A 20,460-nucleotide genomic window follows, 5' to 3' on the forward strand; every position below is an offset into this window, starting at 1 on the left:
TGGATATAAAGCATGTTCAGTCAAATGGTGTAAATGTTAAACTCTTTAGTTGTGAACTGTATCTGTAAACAGTTTTCCATAAACAAAAGATTATTAGTGGAAATAAATTTTTTATATATACAATGCTTGTCAATTTTCTGTTTATTGATTAAACTTCTCACACTTAAAAAATAAAATCTAAGTTGTCTTTGTGAAGGTAAATACAGTGATGATATTTCAGGAGGAAACAGAGTTCACATAAATGCTTTACAATATTGAACAGTTCCTGAGACTGCTGAAAGCTCAGTTTTAATGACATTTGTCTTTCTGTGAGAATTTACCATGCTGTGTTGCCTATACTGTCACTTTCAAGTAAGCTATTATTCACATGCTCTATCCCAAGCAGCCTGGGCATGACTTTGGCTTTCATTCATTCTGGTTCTGTAAGCTAGCTAGCACTTAACCTTTCAGTCTGTCCTTGTCACTTGCTCCCTTATGAATACTCTGGAGGGTCATCTGCCACAGATTAGAGAGCAAAGACATAAGCCTCATGAAAGATGATCAAATGTACAAAATTAAGATGGGAAAATAATAATTTTTAGAGTAAAATAGGCATACACATAAGCACACTGTATAATGTTACCTCAACCATGAAGGATATTTCCTGTCTTCCTTCAGTAAGACAGTAACTTTCAGCTGTGCTTTTTATAGGTCTTTAATGCTTATATAAGAAAGGATATGATTACTCTTCAAGGATGAGGAACTCTGAACTTCCTTCTGAGTACAGATTTTACCAATTTAAGACAAACTGAATTTCTGAAAAGCGTACTTTAAAACCATGAGGAAACCTCATCAATTAGACTATCTGTATGCTCTGTACTTACAAATGTCCTATTATAAAGCCCTGAAAAAAGATGACAGCTTGAAATAACTGTGGAAGGCTAAGGTTCATATTATTTCTTTCCAAAGGTAAGCTTTACTGTGCTTCACTAGAGCTTTCCTGGTGTCAGCAAGATAATAATTTGATTCCAGTACAGAGGGATATTTCTTGTATATTGCAGTGGCACGGTGGAATGACATATTCTTGGTCATGAAAGATAGTATCTAGACAGACCTTGGCAAGACAAAAATGCTCTTGCTGTTTGATGTGTTAATTCAATTATGATTTTAACAACACATTACAAAAAGGCTGTGTTGAAATAATAAAAGGCAAAAATTTATGCCTTTTGGATTGTGCATGCAGTTTGCTCCATGTTCTAGAGGTAGTGACCTTTGTGGATCCTTATGTTGGTCTAACTTTTAGCTACTTCAGCTGCCTAGGGTGTTAGCCTTTAAAGTAGCTGTTGTGTGCCCTTGATTGAATATATCATATGACAGTGATGCAGCATGGCAAAATATCATCTGGTAGAAAATCCTAATGTTTCAAATGAGAAGAAGAAAAAGTAATTGACTTGGCAGAGAAGTTTTTTTTTTTCTTTAAAGACTATTCACATTTCGAAATTATTTACTGCTTAGTAGAACTGCCATGTCAAAAGGAAAGTAAATTAAACTATGCAGCAGTAACAGTTAACAGCACTTCGTGGTTTTTTTCCTTCTTCTGAAACAGGATAACAAAAGGGTTTTGTTTTTTTTTTAAAGACTGATAAGTTACAAATTAACTTTTTAATGTGAAACTTCCTTAAGGTCCAAGCTTCATATTTCTGTGCTGGGAGTATCCTAGTCAGTATGCTAAACAGAGTATCTGTACATACATAGTAGTATATGGATGTGCCTGACCAGCTAAGAATTGCCAGAGACCCATTTGGCACAGTAGGTTGTCACCAGCAGTAGCTGCGTAGGGAAGAATGAATGAACAAGTAATCATGGAGTGATACTTCACCCAAATACTCTTAGTATTTGCTAATCTGTGATTTAGCCGTTTGCAAGTCAAAAGAGATGATTTTGTATTCAGTAAGTCCTTAATGGATTTCTCCTCTGAATTTCTTCAATACCTTTTGAGCCCATGTAAATTTTCAGAGTATGTAGTTAAGGCACAGTTAAATTGTAGAAATCTTTGCCAAAGGAAACTCTGAACCTTCATTTTGAAGCTTTTACTTGCTAATTTCAGTTGATGTTCCAAGTCCTTGAACCTGAGAACAACTGTAATCTCCTGTTTATCATCTTAACTTAGTAGTGATCTTTCACTATGTTCCTTTCTAGGCTGAATAACCTTAGTCTGTTCAATAATTGCTTGTGTGGAAGGTAGTTCATATCTTTGCTCAGATTCAGTCTGTACCTTCTCCCAAGCCAGCCACTGACTTTTTAAGGTGGAGAAATGCACAAAGCATTCAATGTATAGGCAAACTATGGATTTATACTGTGACATAATGATGGATTTAGTTCTTTACTTATTAGTTAATAATTCCTAACATTCAAATTCCTTTTGCTGACATTGACCCAATATCTTTATAGAACTGCTATGCTTCAAGGACCTCATTAATTTGTAGATAAAGTAGGGATTTGCATCTCCTATTCTAGCTGAATCTGTGAACTGAAGACTAATTGGATGTGTACATTTGTCTCTTGAACAGAGATGAAGGTTCTGGAGCACAGGTCATACAAGGAGCAGCTGAGGGAACTGGGGGAGTTTAGTCTGGAGAAGAGGAGGCTGAGGGAAGACCTCATCGCCCTCTACAGCTGCCTGAAAGGAGGTTGCAGAGAGCTGGGGATGAGCCTCTTTAACCGAGTAGTAAGCGATAGGACAAGAGGTAATGGCTTCAAGTTGTGCCAGGAAAGGTTTAGACTGGTTATTAGGAAGCATTTCTTTACAGAATGGGTTGTTAGGTGTTGGAATGGGCTGCCCAGGGAGGTGGTGGAGTCCCCATCCCTGGAGGTGTTTAAGAGTCAGGTCGACAGAGCGCTGAGATATATGGTGTAGTTGGGAACTGTCAATGTTAGGTTAATAGTTGGACTAGATGATCTTCAAAGTCTTTTCCAACCTAGACCATTGCGTGATTCTGTGAATGTCATATAGAAAAATAAAATTTTTATTGAGGGAACAATATGGAGTTCTCTAAGAACATGTTTTATTACAGCTGCTTACTGCTTTTGACAGAACTGAAAGAATGACCCAGAGGGAAGAACCAGAAATTTCAGAGATGTCAGGATAGGAACAGCCTGTTGAATGAATGAGCAGAGACTTCCCCATGTGTCAGACAGCTAATAAGCTTAGAAACCCCAGGAACATTCTGCATGAGGACTGATCGTTTTTTTCCATACCACTGTAGAGAAAGCTGAGTTAGAGACTTACAAAATGTTTTGTTCTTTTCAGTCTGTAGGTAATCAACACATAGTATTTTGCTTTGATGATCCTGTCCAGCTGTCAGTTGCATAAAGAGACATTTTTACAACAAAAACCCCCACTTGTGCCTGGGTCACTAATAGAACTGGATGCAGTGGGACTGTAGAAGATTCAGAACATTCAGAAGAAGATACTGAAGAGTAGTGGTATATGACTCTTAAATGCTAGATAGAATCTGCAGTGGATACGGAACTGTTATTTGAATAATTTGCCCTAGAAATATGTAATTCAAATTAAAGATGTGAAGTTATGAAATTCTGACTTGTACTACAGCTTTATTTCCTGTGGTTACTATAAAGAAACAATAAGGTGAACTTAGATGGAAAACTGTACTATTATTAACTTCTGCTTTGAAATGTACAACTATATTTAGGGACCAGAAGTGCTCCCAGTTTTGTTTCACAAATACTATCTTCTGTTTGCATGTTTCCTTGGGACTTCTCATCAAATACTGATTGAAATACTGATTTGTATGAGAATGGCCTGAAACAATAATGCTGCATATTGAGAATGCTGCAAATTATGAAGGAAATTACCTTCAGTGCTAATCTGATTAATTGTGAGTCATGTCAATCACAGTGACTAATAGTTAAATAAAGTTAAGTAATTTTGACATGTTTCCATGGGTGTTGTTGAAATGTTCCTTTCTTCAAGCAGTAATTCATGCCCTTGTGCTATACCTCTTCCCTGCAGCACTTGCTTTTAGTGTCATTGTAAAAACACAAAGACAGGGGCTCTGATGTTTATAAGAAATGTTAATACTGAAGCTTAAGGAAATACTAAAATGTCTCCACCAGCATGAGCCACTCAGAACCCAGAGGAGACCTAGGCCATCTGATAGCTCTTCAAGGTGATGCTTCATAACTGGAAGGATTTGTTTGGCCTTTCTAGGGCCATGACCCAACAGTTTCAAGATGAGGTGTTCAGACACAGCCCTAAACAATGACATTGCAAAGTCAAAAAAGTATCCGAAGCCCACAGTGGGAACTGGCATGCTCATGTCTGAAGCTGATAAATATTTGTGTGGCATGTCATGTGGGGATAGAGAGGATGGACAGACAGAAGTGCATATGGATTGGGTGCCAATGTTGTGTGTGCTTTTTAGTGTGGACCTACTGATCTGCTCTAAAAGCTGCTGTAACATGGAAGCTCCCAGCTTGTGTGCAAGTTAATCCACTGACTCACAGCCATTACTGGCTGAAGCAGAAGGTCTGATCCAACACTGCAAAAGTTAAATTGTCAGGTTTGCCCAGCCATGCCAAAGGGGCAGGAGCTGTTAGCAATAAAGAAGAGTACAAGGGCTTGATGGTCAGTCAATCTCAAATGCTTCTGAATCAACTGGACCGTCTAAGGTGCCAGCTCAGGGACAGCAATACCTGTGATGGGATGGGAGTGCATGAGCATACACTTCTCCTTCCAGGTATGATAATACAGTTTCCTTCTGTGGACAACTGCCAGTGCCTGCAGAGCAAGGAAGAGCTGTTAGTTCTTGATGATCCTGCGTAGGGTGGGATTTCTAGGGCAAAGGCTGTCTGCAACCTCCCTCATGTTCCCAGGAGAAGCCATCAACCTTTCCCCTCACTCAGCCTAGAGTTAACAGTGGTATTCAACTCTCTGCTAGTACTTCCCTTAACAGGGCTTTTAGGTTAAATTTTTTCATATAAGTATGGAGTGTGCATGTATATAGTGGAAGGCAGGCAGGCATGTCTAAACCCAACACTGGGGAGGACAGGTGTAATTCTCTTCAATTACATACAGGAAAGTGAAGCTCGCTCACTCTTGCACACACTCATGCTTTTCCTGATGCTCTCTGTGACTTCTGTCTTCTGTCATCCTTGCTGCAAGTTGTTGGTGTTTTTTTTTTTTAAATGTAATTAGATAATCTTGCATATGCTGGGAGTTGTCTTTGTCAGAGGAGTTCCTGGAGATATAGCTCCTATTTCATAAGATTGACAGTTGCTGAACAAGTACTATTAAAGATAGGCTTCTCTGTTTGTGGTAGAAATCCTGTTTTACCAGCAACTATTTTTAAGGAGCTGTATGACAAAATGCATATGCTGTTCATTCAGATATGTAAGCACTATTTGAACTATTTCCCCAAATCAGTTTCACTTTTGTACTTTCTTGGAATGTACAAGTGGCTCATAGTGTTACATACAAAAGCTGTACATGTAACAGAGCTTAAAGTGATCCCAATCATGTGGACATCATGTGGTGTGGAGTGATAAACACTGTGCAAGTGGTGTGCATGTTAATACTTTCATTAAAGTATAATTAATTGTGTACATTCATTCTGGATTTTCCTAAACATTACAAAGTGCTTTTCAACTGTTCATGGATACTACTATTCCAATTTTATCGAGTCACATATAAGCACAGAAGTCTCAAGTTTTTTGCTTGAAGTTAAGAGCTGAAACTGATTTAATAGATCAAAGTACATAGATCAGTTCTGCTAGAAACTTATGTGGCTATAAGCAAGTCACTTGAGATAAACAAGCCATACTTATGACTTGGTTCTTAGGATTTCAGCTAATTATTTATTTCCATTTTTCACATCCTTTACTATAATTTTCTCTGCCAGTTCTCTACTCTTAGGCAAATTCTGTTTCCAAAAAAGTAACATTTTTATAAATAAAACTAATCAAGAAAACTGTCAAACTTTTGATCAGTTATGCCCATTTGAAGGGGGGATAGCTGGATGTATGTAATATATGTAATACTTAAATTTTTTTTACAGCATAATAATATATAAGGTATTATATATAATGTTATGTGCATGCATATATATACACACATATATAGTCCAGTTCTTAAGCTGGCAGCTTTAATAATATATTATCTCTTGGTAACTGGTAGGTACTATAAAAATCCATATGTTAAAATTACGGAAGTCACTATGGACATATTCAAGTTTTGTATATATGTCTTGATCTGTTAAAAGAAAAACACTGAAAAACAAAGAGGTGACTGCAAGATTATTATTCAGCTTTTATTTGTTCTTCTCTGAATTTTTTGTCTGTAGGATGGAATCTGTTTTGCAGAAGGGATGAGAATCAGCATAGCAATATGCCTACAAACGAGGGCTGAAGCAGCATAGATTTTTTTTTTTTTGTCAGAATAGTTTTAAGTATTTACAAGAAACAGTTGAAAAGGTTGATGGAAAGGAATGAAATCAAAGCAGGTTAGAAGAGAGATGGTGACCACTGACAACGAATAAACTGTAAAAAAACCTGGTGTTGGCAGAACTCCTTAATGGGATATGGAGTGCTTTTTTCTTATAACTCCAGCTTTTGATGTTAAGTGATTACTTAAGAAAATATCTGTCTCTTAGGATGGAAAGAGAGGCTTGAAATTTGAGCCAGAATTCTGGCATACAGATATCAAATGAAAAGGCCAAAATACAGTGTTTTAAAAAAACTAAACCATTCTTAAGAAGACCCTATTTTACAATTTTTAATTCATGGGACTGGCTCTAACAAGGAGGTGTTGGAGCTGGTTAGCGAAGAGGATACAAGAATTAGTGAGATGGAGCAGGGACATGAGCAGGAATACTGTGGAGGTATGCATAAGTAGTCCAAGCACATGATTACAGAAATAGACCAGTACTGCAGGTGCTATTATGATTATAAATAGGAAGAAAATCTACTTGAATTATGCTGGTTAGACTCTAGACAGGCTGATTTTATAGTTCCTTGCACAGTGCTTCAGATGCATCTGTTTGCACAATGTGTTTATCTTATGAATGAATATGTAACTACTTCTTGCTGTTTTGTGTTACCTCCTGTATGCAAAAGGCATATATGTGCTCTGTCCTCTTAAGTCTTTTGCAGCAATTGGAAAAGATAAGTTAAGCCTTCCCAACTTAAAAGCTTCAAGTGCATAACTATTAGGATAACCTTATTTCCTTTAAGTGAGTTATAGTGAAAAAAGGTAGTTAAATATACATAAACTGCTTTTCATACTTTACAAAGAGCGTGACTAGAAATTAGCTGCAAAAGAAATGCTATTAACGCTGTATCTGGGCATAGTAATCTCATGTATTAATATTTTTATTTTTAATGTCTCTTCTTCAAAGATTTTTATTTTGTTCTTGCCTAACTAGGGTAGAGAAAATGCCTTGAATGCAGTCATGAGATAAATCATGTTCTGAGGGGCAGCCACTCTGTTGTTTCCCCTGGGAGTGATTATGGTGGTTAAACATTAATCATCCATTTGTAGGTATTGCTCTGAGCTACTGTTGGCTGGGGCAGGGAAAGATCTGTCTAGACATCTTAGTGGTCTGTCTTTCTTGGCTGAACTCCTTCAAAAATTGTTACTTCTTCTTTTAAGAATATGCAGAATAAAGATGTACTTTGTATGTCTGAAACCCAGAGTAGTAAAGAGCTAAAATTGTCAGGTTGTTTGAAAATAAAGCTTTAGTAAGCTTTCTGTGTTAAAGAAACATCAGTTTTAAGTAATGCCTCTCAGACCATAAAACTAACCTGCTTTCGGGTTATTCGCATTTATTCGGATAAGAGAGTTGCTGACCAAAGATGAATCAGTGGGAAAGACCACTGCTGGACAGGGAAAGGAGTGAACCAAGATTGGAATATAGGGAGGATCATAGATTAAGGGTAAAGATGAACATTCAGCCTTTTCATAGATTGTTGTCTTAACTAATTTACTTGACTTACTCGATCAGTTGTTTTAAATATCTAGTCTGACCACACTATGCTATCACCACACATTTAGCCCTCTAGGAGATTTAAACAGGAAGTTACTCCATAAGCAATAACATTTTTATTTTATCCATGGTGATCTGGGGAGCTTGTATAAATCATCAAACTTTGACGGTCAAAATCCTCTTTAACATGGAAAAAACACTTTTTCTATCAAAAGAGGTAAACAGAAACATGTAAACAGAAGTTTTTCACTGAAACCTCTATTCATTTTTCCTTTTCAGCAGTCAGAGATTCATTAAAAAAATGCATAAGATGAGAAAAGAGTTCATTTTCCTGGTAATTAAAGTTAATGATGAAAATATACAATTATTGTCATAGACGCTAATCTATATTGTCATATATCACAGCAGCAGTGAATAATTAGGAGTGTTGTGCAAGGAAAAATAATCAAGTCTAACCAGATCTCTTTCAAAATTCCTGGATAAGTAGCTGGGTAGTGGGCAGTGCAAGCGGCATTCCAGTCTCATGAAAAGTATTCTCATTGTAAGATGAGAGCACTTGACTTCCCGGCTGTTGCATGCCTGCCTGCCTGAGTTTTGGCTTTCTCACAGGTGGTTTCATATTGAGGTAAGCATTAAGCAGGATCAGTGTTTACTTAAGGCATATTTAGAATAGATACTGATTTTTGGCACATAATAGAAAAAGAACATTCAATTCATGTGTCAAATACATCCAGGTTTTAATCCCCAATGTGTAAAAAGATTACATGAAAGGGGTTTCACGTACAACTAAGGCATGCTTCTTGAGGATCCTTTTCACCTGCAGATGTAATAGAGGTATTTTCCTTTTAGAACTCTGACTGGTTTTGCTTTCGGGGCCAAATTTGGGAAGATGTCTAACTCATGGCATAATTTGCCTATTGGCAAGTATCAGTGCAATCTGCCAAGAGACAGGGCGCACAAGGCAGAAAAAGAAATTAGGAGAAGCTTCTTAGCCTGTCTCCTTTGAAATGAAAGTTACATTTTATTGTGTCAAATGATAATTTGGATAATAAAATGATACAGTTTAGTTTTCTCAAGCTGTTTTTCCTACCTTTAGCTGATATTTTGACATGTGTTCCAATAAGTAATCCTTGCAGTTGTTTTGGGAGCTACAGAGTGAGCTGTGTAAAAGCAGTATGGTTGAACCTGCTGCAGGGCAGGGGAAGAGGGCTAGATGATCTAAGGTCCTTATCTCTATCACTTTTACATTATTTTTTTTTCCCCTTTGAAGTTTTTCATTTTCTGTTTGCACTTTTATATACTGTAAATCTTAGATAATTTGTATGATCAGTAGAGAGATATGCAGCTGTTTACTCTTAGTCACTGCTCTAGTTTATTTTGAGGAGTATGTTTGTGTCTAAGCCAAGGAACAGAAGAGGGGCGGAAACCTTCTATTTGGTCAATTTGCTGTGACTGCATAGTTAATTCTCAGAGTGCCACCTACTTCCTCAAGTCATGCATACAAAATAGAAATGAATTAGAAGTGCTGTTTGAAGTGACTTAAGATGTTTTTAGAATTAATTGATGTCTCTAAATTGTTCTGTAACTAAATCTCTGAATGAGCATTGTTGCTAGTCGAAAATTATGTCATACCCTAGTACCAAGATTATCACAGTTCAGAAAATTGATATGATTCCAAGAATACATGATTGCCAATTTAAGATTCAATTTCAGTAAATTATTAGGGTAACAAAAATACTCCTGCTTCTTCTTTAATCTTGACTTGTGAATTATGAATTTGTTTGATTTTTAGAATAAAGAATGCAAGTAATACCTCACGAATGCTGATATTCTGTGCATTTGTTTTCAGTACACGTTTTGGAACTTTGTACCAAAAAATTTGTTTGAGCAGTTCAGAAGAATAGCTAACTTCTATTTTCTCATCATTTTCCTTGTTCAGGTAAGCTATTCCCATTTTTCAGTAGATTTCTGGAATCTTCCTAAAAAACAAAGGAGTTGAAAAATGTTTGAAAATGTACTGGGTTTGATGACTGAGGAGGTAAATGTCTGAGCCTGGACAGGCATTTACAGTGATGATGTGATAAAATGGAGTTTTATTTCATTTCCAGGTTACAACTGTGAATATAAACTATAGAGAAATTGACTGGAAATACCACTGATTTGGTGGCAAGATGTCTCTTGATAATATTGAAAATAATTTTATTTTTATTTTTGTTTTATAATAAATATCCAGATAAGTAAAAGCATTGTTACAAATTATGTTGATGATAAAATTTTGTTAGTTTTGCTAAATACTGTATTTTTTTAACAGAATGGTGCCTTGGCAGAAATTTTCCAACTGCACTGTCATCAAAGCCTGTAGAGAAACTAAAATATAGATGCTTATATGATGCTTGCTTAGGGTGATAACATAAATATTTTGTTTTGTAATTATTACCTCAGATAACTAGTTTGCTGCTTTCTAGGTGTCTTTATTCTGAACTTTCACAACCATTTAAATACGTTAAACAATCTTAGTTAAGTGAAAAGCTGTATTTGCACACCAGATTGTGTGGAAAGAAAAGCTCTGCCAATTGCCAGGACAACTTATATTTTCTTATCATTTGAACTCCCTGTCAGGGTCCTACCTCTTTGTTTATAATTGCAGAAGCCACAACTCAGTATTTCAGGATTTACTGAATGCATAATGCATGCATAAGAACAGCTGTATTGTATACCATGTAAAAACAGCATCATGTTGATTTCTAATACTGCTCAGTAATCTTGCCTGCAAAACTGTAGCTTTCCAGTCTCGTGCTTGTTTAAACTCGTGCAATCAGATATTTTTAGTAGGTATTAACACTTGAATGTTAATGTGATCTAAATACAGTATTATATCCTGTTATAGCATATAGTTATTTTTCAAATTTTGTTGGTATAACATATATTCCTAAAATTGTATTAAAGTACTGTTCTTTTTAATTAAAAAGTTCCTTGATGCTTTGTAAGATATTGATTAAATTATTACTGGAAACATTTTGCTTGAGAAATTGCTTACATTCACAAAAATATAACCAGAAGATATTTGGGGTTTTTGTTGCAGTTAATCATTGATACACCTACTAGTCCAGTTACAAGTGGACTTCCACTTTTATTTGTTATCACTGTGACAGCTATTAAGCAGGTGAGTAATTTATTGACCTAAGGTAAAACTAAACAGAACAATTTAATTTGTTTTGTATTTCAGTTATCCCTGCCTTTGCGTTAGACTGTCTTAGGACAATGCCTAAAGAACGATTGTGATTAATTTTAACTGAATTTTAACAGTGGTTGCTATCAATCTTCTAAATGACATAATTTTGATGTTCTTGTGTTAACTCAGCACACTTTGACTTTTGTTTTTTTTTTTGTTTCTAAACAGCTGTTCACATCCTATTGTGTTTTTCCATAATGACTGAAAATGAGTTTAGTAAGAATTGCAAAAACTTAAGATAAACCTACCCTTACCTTTGAGCCTTCCTGAGCCTTTATATTATGAACAGATAATAGAAATAACTTTGGTTTAAGTCTTCAGTATATGTTGATTATAATCTAAAATTCATAACTATTTGCAGTGCTTTCTGAGAATTATTGTATTCTCTTCTTCTTAATGTAAAAATTAATCCATAAAATTGAAGTATTTTTAAAAAAATTTGTTCTTGCCACATCATTGAGTATAAAAGATACTAATAAAGTTTTTCTGTCAAAATAGAATTAGAGAATACAAGTATGGAATTGTACAGGTTTACTATTTCACTTTCAAGTTAGTATTACCAAAAGGAAGAGATTAAGGTAGTTTTGCACCTGATACCTCAATGCTGCAGTGCTACAATTTACATGAGCACTTAAATGTAGATAGGATTTTATTGAAATTATGGAATCTCAGATAAATATAGAATGTTTTCATTCATATAGGGATATTGCAGTCAGATCTGTGTGTTATCAGAGTTTCTGATATTACAAATTTGATCTGCATCAGGAATGAGCTCATGATTGCTGTTCTGTTAATTTAGTCAGAGCCGAATTTGTTGACTTTGTGAGTTTCAGGCCAGCTGCAGGAGGATAGAGGATACCTGATCTGGCATAAACCTTGCTAGTGCAAAGTTAATTCATAAAAAATGTCACTAATTTTGAACTAGCAAGTGAGTTTATAGGCAGTAATTTGCATGCAGTGCCCACAACACTCTTCTGCATTTACTGTACCCTCTCACTGTAACCACAGAGTAGTTTCTAAAAATCTGGGCTCCTAAAGTAATAGTCACAGACATAGTCTTTACAGTGGTTTTGTTTGTGTTTGGTTTTTTGCCTTCAGTCCAATTTAGTGATACTTGTTCCTGCAAGACAGCTATCAGTGTAAGAACAGTGAATTTCCTGTCAGGGTTCGGTCTTCACTGTATTTTTGGGTCCAGGCACCAGCCATTTCTTTCCTTCGTTTCAGTGAACTGGGATGTGAAAGGAGTGTTTGTGTAAGCAGCTTGACGTTCAGCATCTTTTGCTAGGCTACTCGAGGGAATTAGCACCTTTCATGGGCATAAGAAAGAGATCTCGTGACATTAGAATTTTCTGTCTTTTGGGAAAACAACATTCAATGAGGTAGTTGAACATAAAGTTTCTAGATCAGAGTGCTCTGCATTTTAGCTCAAAACTTTTAAGGGGTGTGTGTGTGTGTCTGTATTTCTTATGTACCTAAGATCATGATGATTAAAACAGTGACTAACAAACATAAGGGTGTGGTGGGTTGATCCTGGCCAGCAGCTAAACATGCACCCAGCCTCTCTCTCTCTCCCCTCCTCTGAGGAATTGGGAGCAAATAGAGGGAAGGCGAAAAGTTGCATGTGTCATGTTAGTGACACTTTGATAGGGAAAGCAACAGCAATGCACACAAGCCAAGCAAAATTGGGAGTTCATTCACTGCTTCCCATCAGCAGGCAAATACCTGGCTACTTTGTGGAAAGCAGGGCCTCAGCATGTGTAACATTTGCTTAGGAGGACCCATCACCACAAACAACCCTCTTCTGGATGCTTTCCCTTGAGATTTTCTTGCTAAGCACAATATCATATGGTGTGGAATATCCCCTTGGGTCTGCTCTCTAGGCCGTGTCCCCTCCCAACCTCTTGCTCACCCCCAGCCTACTGACCTTTTTTTGGTCTGTGGGAAGGTTGGAGAGAAAGTCTTGATGCTGGGCAAGCACTGTTCAGCAGTAGCCAAAATAATGGGGTGTAACCAACACTGTTTTAGCCCCAAGTACAAAGCGCGGCAGCATATGGGATGCTGAGGAAAGTTAACTCCATACCAGCCAGACCCAGCAGAGGGGGTAATTTTGATTGTCCCTTAATAGGATAACTGATTACTTTCACAGTCTCTATGCTAAGTTCAGACTTTTCTTTCCTTAGTTTTCAAAGAAACTACCAAAAGCAGTGTTTCCATTTCCTTACACTGCTAACTACACAGAATTGAGTATATTCTTAAAGTAAAATTCAGCTTTTGCAGGTGAGCAAAAGTTGTGACACATGAGATAGCTACTATTTTAGATATGGCTTTCCTGCTCCTAAGATTTTAAATGTTATGTGTTAGAGTCTTATTGTGGTGTCTATCAAAGCCTGAATTACGACATGCTGTGCCTAGTACTGCAGTTCTATCTCCCTGAGTCTTTCTTCTGGCAACTGGTGTAGACTTTGGGACCTGCTTGAGGAGCTTTACCAGCCCCTGGAAGTATTTATAAAGACTCCATGAGTTCCCAGATTATCTCTGAGAGCATCCAAGGTAGTGATCCTTTTGTTCTACATGGAGTTTCCAAATGTGCTCCAGAGAGTTAGATATAAAAATGCTACGGAATAGAAATGGTATTTTCTACCTCTTAACCCACGGGTGTGTCTGTCAGTCCAAACTTTATCTCACAGCAGGGCCTTTTGAATGGAAAGTTGCAGATTCCCTGTCCTTTACTTTGTTTGTATAAAACACAAATTCATAGGATAATTGAGCAATCAAAATAGGTCACTCTGCAAAGTTTCTTGAAACAAAATTCTTCAGGACTATTTATATTGTGTATAGGATTTAAAAGTTTAACATACTTGTATGACATTCAAGAAATGTGGCCACCTTCAGTCATGTCATCACTAACATCTTTCAATATGGAGTTCCAGTCTTCCCAAATACTTTCTGCACTGTTATCTGCATCCACTTCTGTAAGTACTTTGCACTTACTCAAGAGTCAGTAGCACATGAGTAAGATAATCACTTAAACACCAGAAATTGTTCTACACATAAATGTTCCCATTCATCAAAATGTCTTCATTAACATTATATAATTTTGTTGACAACTGTGAATGCTCTTTTTCATATATGTCCAACAAAACTGTATATATGGATCACAATTTCATTTGTTCTAGCAAGAATATTTTCTTTTTTTCTCCTTGATGCAGGATAACTTTTGAAATTTTTGTTGCAAGCTAGAGCTGTTCTGTGTCTTTATAGCAAAATGTGCCTTACCACATAATTTCCTTTCACTGTTTTCTAGGGTTATGAAGATTGGCTTCGACATAAAGCTGACAATGCAATGAACCAATGCCCTGTTCATTTCATTCAACATGGTAAACTGGTTAGAAAGCAAAGCCGAAAATTAAGAGTAAGTAACTATGACTTAACAATTTTAGGAGTCAGGCTTTACTTCATTCTTCTTGTAAAACAAATTATACAGAAATGTAGTGTAGATGATGATGTAGCATTTATTACATTTAATGGAGATCAGACCTAAAATATACTGAATTTTAATGCCTCTGAATAAAGTACTTTTAAAAGATATGGTTCTGCTTTATATTTGCTTTGTTAACTCCTCTCATAACTGTTCCTTTCACTTTCTGGTTTTGAACTTGGAGTTTCATCTATTTGTCTTCTGTCTTTTCCCCAGTTTTGGTCCTCTGTGGGTATGCATGTTTAATAACTTACTAATACCTGATTATGATAGTCAGCACTACTGATTTGTTCTATGTATACAATACATACATATGCATACATATATATACACCACATTCAGAATAATTTATTACCCATCAAATCACAGCCTCTTCAGTGTCCTTCTGAGTGCTACTACATTCCCTTACCGGTATTTTGAAGGTTATTTTCAGCAATGAATTTTTGCCTTTTGTGTTTATTCTCTTAAGAACTCAGCAAACTTAATAAATATTTGTTTGGAATTTCCTTATTTCTAATACCTTTGTTAGGGGTTTCTTTTTCTGCTCTGCCCTGTTTGACTTTCTGGTCAGATTCAGTGTCCTGAAGAATTCTGATTTTTCTTTCCATGGCATCTGTAGAGGTGATTAAACTTGCAGCAGTGTTGCTGTGTTTGAGGTAGCTGTTAATTAAATTAAATTAATGCTGTTTTCAGTGGTGAAGAGAGCTAGTGAAATCAAAATAGTTACCTGGTGTTCTTACAGTTTGTTCTAAGAATAGGTGGATTCTCTTGTCTCCTAATAGAGTATTCAAAATAATTCCCTAATGGTGTTTTATCTGGTTTTGTTTTAAGTTCTCACTTTGAGGGATTTATTATTGTTTATCATGTCGCTATCTTTTATAATTAATGTTTTTGTGGCAGAAAGGCTAGTTCTCTTGAAGACATATCTTGGAAGAATAAGGCAACTTTAGCAATAGACTGGTCTGTCAGGCTCCACAGCTTGTTGGGATTAAGGCTCTGTATTGTTCAGGCTGGCTCAAGACAAGGCATTCAGTGCCTCCAGTTCCAAACCTGCCCCTTCACTGTCTCACTATGTTTCTTCCCTGGGTCTGCAGAATAAGTGAGAAGTCATTTAATCAAAAAGAGATACATGAGGATATTAATCCCTTTCTAAAGTTGAACAGCCCCAAACTTTTTGTTATTGGTTAAACTCCCACACACCCCCCTCCCCAACCCCGAAATGAAGTAGCCAGTTGACATTAGGCAGTTTTAATAAGTCTCTCAGTTTTGTTCAAAGACTTAAAATCTGTAAACTGTACAGCTCTGCTGCTGCACTAGAAGTCATGATTTTCAAAGACGCCATCGCTTACACAAAAGATGGAAAAATTCTTACTGAGGTTTCTGTTAATTTTCATACCTGATTGTTGAAGGGATGCCTAGCAACTTGAGTTCTCTCGTGCCATATGTGTAATCTGCAATTTTTCATTGCGACTGGTTAAAAAAAAAGCCTCTTTCATATCTACAAGAAGTCAAATCTCATTTGTTATCATCCTCCTAGATATTTAGTACACGTTAGTAAATCCTATTTAAACTGTCACAATTTTAATTTTAGATGTTACTGTTTGTTACCAGACTATTTTGTTTAACTAGAATGAACTGACTCCTGCCAACTGCTTAGGATATTGGAATTTAGCTTTATAAGTATATCACAAGAACAAGGGGTAAGCTGAACCATATGATAATAAATTATGACATGAAAGCATACTGAATAGATGTTAAACTACATGAAAAATTGCAAAAATTACATATTTTGAGGTTTTTATTGAAAATTTGATATTCTTAAAACACATAGTGTAACTTTGCCATTTGTTTGGGTTTTTATATTCCTTCATAAAAGATGAACTCCAAAAGTGTATCAAACGCTGTTTTTTCTCAAATGAATGGTTTACAGTAGTATTTTGAATTTGTAATTGGTTGGCTGTTCTGTGACACTCTTTAACACACTGTAAGATATAACCTATGTTTACGTGAATAAAAATTTATTTGCTCACCTTTAAACATGGATAAAAATAGCGTAGACTTTTAGTCACAGGTTCTGCTGAAAACGTATCCTGTTTTCATTGGCAGACTTGGAATTCTTCACTTTTTCAGCTATCTCTAATTGTAATATTTAGAGCTAGATGTTTATTCTCAAGAGCCAGTGAGAGTAGCTCACATCTCCAGCTGATTTTGAAACAGTGTTGTTTTGTTGTATTTAATCTTAAAACAAGGATAGTATCTTCTATCTCAAATAATGTTTCAAAACTGAATAAGACAGTACTTGCAAAATGGTTATCCTAAGAAGAAAGGTGTAGTACACAGTGGATTTCGGTCATTCCACAAGGTGTAATTCAGTTTTTCAGGTGTATTTTAGTCCTTTACTCCTGTGGTAAAATCCTGCTGTAAATAAAAATTGATGAATTTTCAAGGTATTTGAATGAGCCTAGGGTTTTGGTTTGAAATCTGAAATTTGGGCTGCGACATAAATGATAACTACATTTTATTTTGTTGTGTGTGTTATTTTTTGTTGGTTTTGTTTTTTTTTTTTTACTAGGTTGGAGATATTGTAATGGTAAAAGAAGATGAAACATTCCCATGTGACTTAATATTTCTATCAAGTAGTAGAGGAGATGGAACGTGTTTTGTTACAACAGCTAGTTTGGATGGCGAATCCAGTCATAAAGTAATAAAATATTCTACCTTTTCTTTTTAAGGCAAAGTTTGCATTTCATTTTTTACACAGATCACAACCTGACTTCATGCTTATATGTGTGAGCAGGTACACTAACGTGTGCAACTTATGTTTCTATCAGTTGATTTCATTTCTCTTAAAGTATCTTACATTTTGGAAAGTTTTATATCGTATTTATCTGTGATTTTATTTTGTTTTGTCTGTGTCCAGTATAGGCATGCAGATTACAGAGATAATGCACAGACTTTTTTGTACTTAAATGCTTTCATGGTGACCTGATTTGTGAGTACACTGGGAGGTACTTGCATATGATGTAAGATGATGCCTAATTAGGAGCATTTAAAGGTGCATCGTATTTGAACTATGAGCTCTTACGTAAAAGATAGTAAATATATTTTGTGCTGGAGTGTATGTGCACATTGTCTTTTATATCTGTCCTTCTTTGCTTTTATTTACATCTTTATTCACTCCAGACTTACTATGCTGTTCAAGATACAAAGGCATTTCACAATGAACAAGAAATTGATGCACTGCATGCTACCATTGAATGTGAACAACCTCAGCCTGACCTCTATAAGTAAGAAAATAATTTTTACCTGTTTCATTTAAGGTACCCTACCAATAGCTTCTAAGAATATGATAATGAAAAGATACTGACTGTGTCTGCTTGGCTACAGTGGGCCCCATGTGAGCTTGAGGTCAGGTTAGTCTTCTATCCATGCTCTTTTCCAGCAAGTAGTTCACTGGTCTGCTCTAGGGCAGTAGTCTCCAAAGGGCAGTGCACAAAATGATCCATTGGGGTGCCTGACAAATTTTGGAATTTCTATTTATCTTTTTAATCTAGAAAAAACTATTTAAAAAATAAGCTTTATTAGCATGTAATATTGACACAAGTACCCTTACTCAGTCTGTATGTCAGAGTTCCATGTCACATACAGTTCACAAAGAGTCTCCAGGGGAAGAGAGGGTGTTCTACAATGCACAGAGGTTGCCAGTGGCACCCCTGCTCATTCCTTTGCTTTCAGCATACTGTAAGGAATTGCAGTTCATGTGTGCCTAGTGAAGTGGATTTACATTTTATATTATCTAGTTCTAACTAAAGTAACCCTCACAACTGGCTTAACAAGATTCCCGCAAAGAAACTACAGATCAAAGATAATACTAAGTGCAAGCACGAATGAACAAGAAAATGGCAAACACTTCCACTCCCAGTATGAGCTCTTCATAAGCCACATTATGAGAAAAACAATGCCAATCTAATGAGTTCTGACAAAAAAAGTGGGTTAAAAAAAAAATTGAAATTGCCAAGGCTATTTGAAATATGAATTTACATCTGCTATCATTAACAATGAACCACACCCAACATGCCTTGAGATACTAGGTAATGTTAATATGAAACCATCATGATTAGCAAGACATTTAAAAATTAAACATTCAGAACATGAAGAAAAACCTCTCAGTTTTTTAGCAATGTTTAAAGACTTGTAATACTCAATATTTTACAAAAGTACTGTACAAAATTTCACTGAAGTTAATGTTAAATCTTTAGAAGCCTATTTTGAGGTTTCTTTCTTAATAGTGAAAGATAAAAACCCACATACCATTGGGGAAACTTGTTCTTCATGCCACAGTAAAAATGAATGAAATAATACACAGACAACAATTTGGCAACCAACTAAAATGCAGTCTTCTGTCAGCAAATACTGTTGGAAGATGCAGAGAAAACACTGCTTATTTGAGGTGTGGAGGTATCTCTTTGCCTTGATATCAGTGACCAAGGCAGAAATCTGCAATTCAGATTCTTTAGAAAGCCAGTTCTATGAATGACTTGATCCTTTTTTAAATGCATGTCTCACAAAGTGAACATTTGCAGGTTGAAGCTCACACCATTATAGATGGTGGAATTTGCTGGGACAACTGTTGAAACATGAATAATGAGGAGACTTTTTGGTAGACAGCTGCTATTTCTGCTAAATTTTACTTGACACTATAGTTTTCCACAGACCACTATAGTTACTTTACATCATGATGCATCATAAACTGTACAGTGTCTCTAGATGTCACTCTACTGTGTTATATAGTCTCTCAGTAGATGGGTTGCTGCTATTCTGAGCCTTCAAGTAACAGTCCCACCAGCTCCCACTTTCCTCTGCCATTCAGAATGCTTAATGTCTGGCTTAATCCCTATGATTTGAGGTTATCAACTTGGACAGTGGTGTTGCAAATACAGTGTACTGGGTCTGTCTGGAATGGAGAATATTCTCTTCATAGCAGCCGATGTGGTGTAGTGGTTTTGGTTTGTTACTAGAACAGTGTTAATAACACACTAGTGTTTTTAGCTGTTGCTGAAGAGTGGTTGGACAGTGACAAAGCATTCTCTGTTTCTCACTCTGCCCCCCCAGCAAGTAGACTGGGGGTGGGCAAGAGGCTGGAAGCCAACACAGCCAGGATGGCTGACCTCAGTTGACGAGAGGGGGATATGTTGTGCCATATAATGTCATGCTTGGCAGTAAAACTGGGGGTACTCTTTCCAAAGTAGCTGTTGCTTGGAGTCTGGCTGGGCATTGATCTGCTTATGGGAGGTGGTGAGTGGTTGCCTTTGCATCACTTGGTTTTTTAACTTCACTTACTAAACTGTCATTATCTCACTTTTGCTCTTCCAATTCTCTCCCCTATCCTGCTGGGGTGGGAATAAGTGAGAGGCTAGTGGGTACTTAGTTGCTATCCAGGGTCAACCCACCACATACAGTTAAAATGAAATTAGACATATTCAGAGGGAAAATTGCTTGTTGTCTTTATGTTTTTGTTTTCAAGTAATTTGTAGTTTTTAGGTTTTGTAAAGGATAGTAATTACACTGGCTTACCTCGGGTAGTCTAGGGAATAAGATTTCTTGTTACTTCTTGCTAATGGGTCTACTTAAAAGATCTATTACTAATTTTATAATCTTATATCTTTTTATATGCAAACTTTACATTTACTTACTGTTCTGTGTATTGTATTTACATGTTTTAAATATATTCATATGTATATCTACGTTCTTGTTTATCTTCTGGATAA

The 20,460-nt window shown here is 36.2% G+C and overlaps 1 protein-coding gene across 1 annotated transcript in view; it reads left to right on the forward strand.

The window, feature by feature from the left end:
• Window positions 1-20,460, forward strand: part of ATP11A (ATPase phospholipid transporting 11A) — a 111,012-nt gene that overhangs the window by 49,702 nt on the left and 40,850 nt on the right. Inside the window, exons 3-7 of the mRNA XM_026857832.1 lie at window positions 9,832-9,921; window positions 11,065-11,145; window positions 14,519-14,626; window positions 17,265-17,393; window positions 17,876-17,979. Coding sequence (XP_026713633.1) covers window positions 9,832-9,921; window positions 11,065-11,145; window positions 14,519-14,626; window positions 17,265-17,393; window positions 17,876-17,979 — 512 coding nt within the window. The remainder of the gene's footprint in view (window positions 1-9,831; window positions 9,922-11,064; window positions 11,146-14,518; window positions 14,627-17,264; window positions 17,394-17,875; window positions 17,980-20,460) is intronic.

This window comes from Athene cunicularia (assembly GCF_003259725.1).
Source record: "Athene cunicularia isolate RWA chromosome 1 unlocalized genomic scaffold, athCun1 chr1_part1, whole genome shotgun sequence".
In the NCBI taxonomy this organism is placed as follows: Eukaryota; Metazoa; Chordata; class Aves; order Strigiformes; family Strigidae; genus Athene; species Athene cunicularia.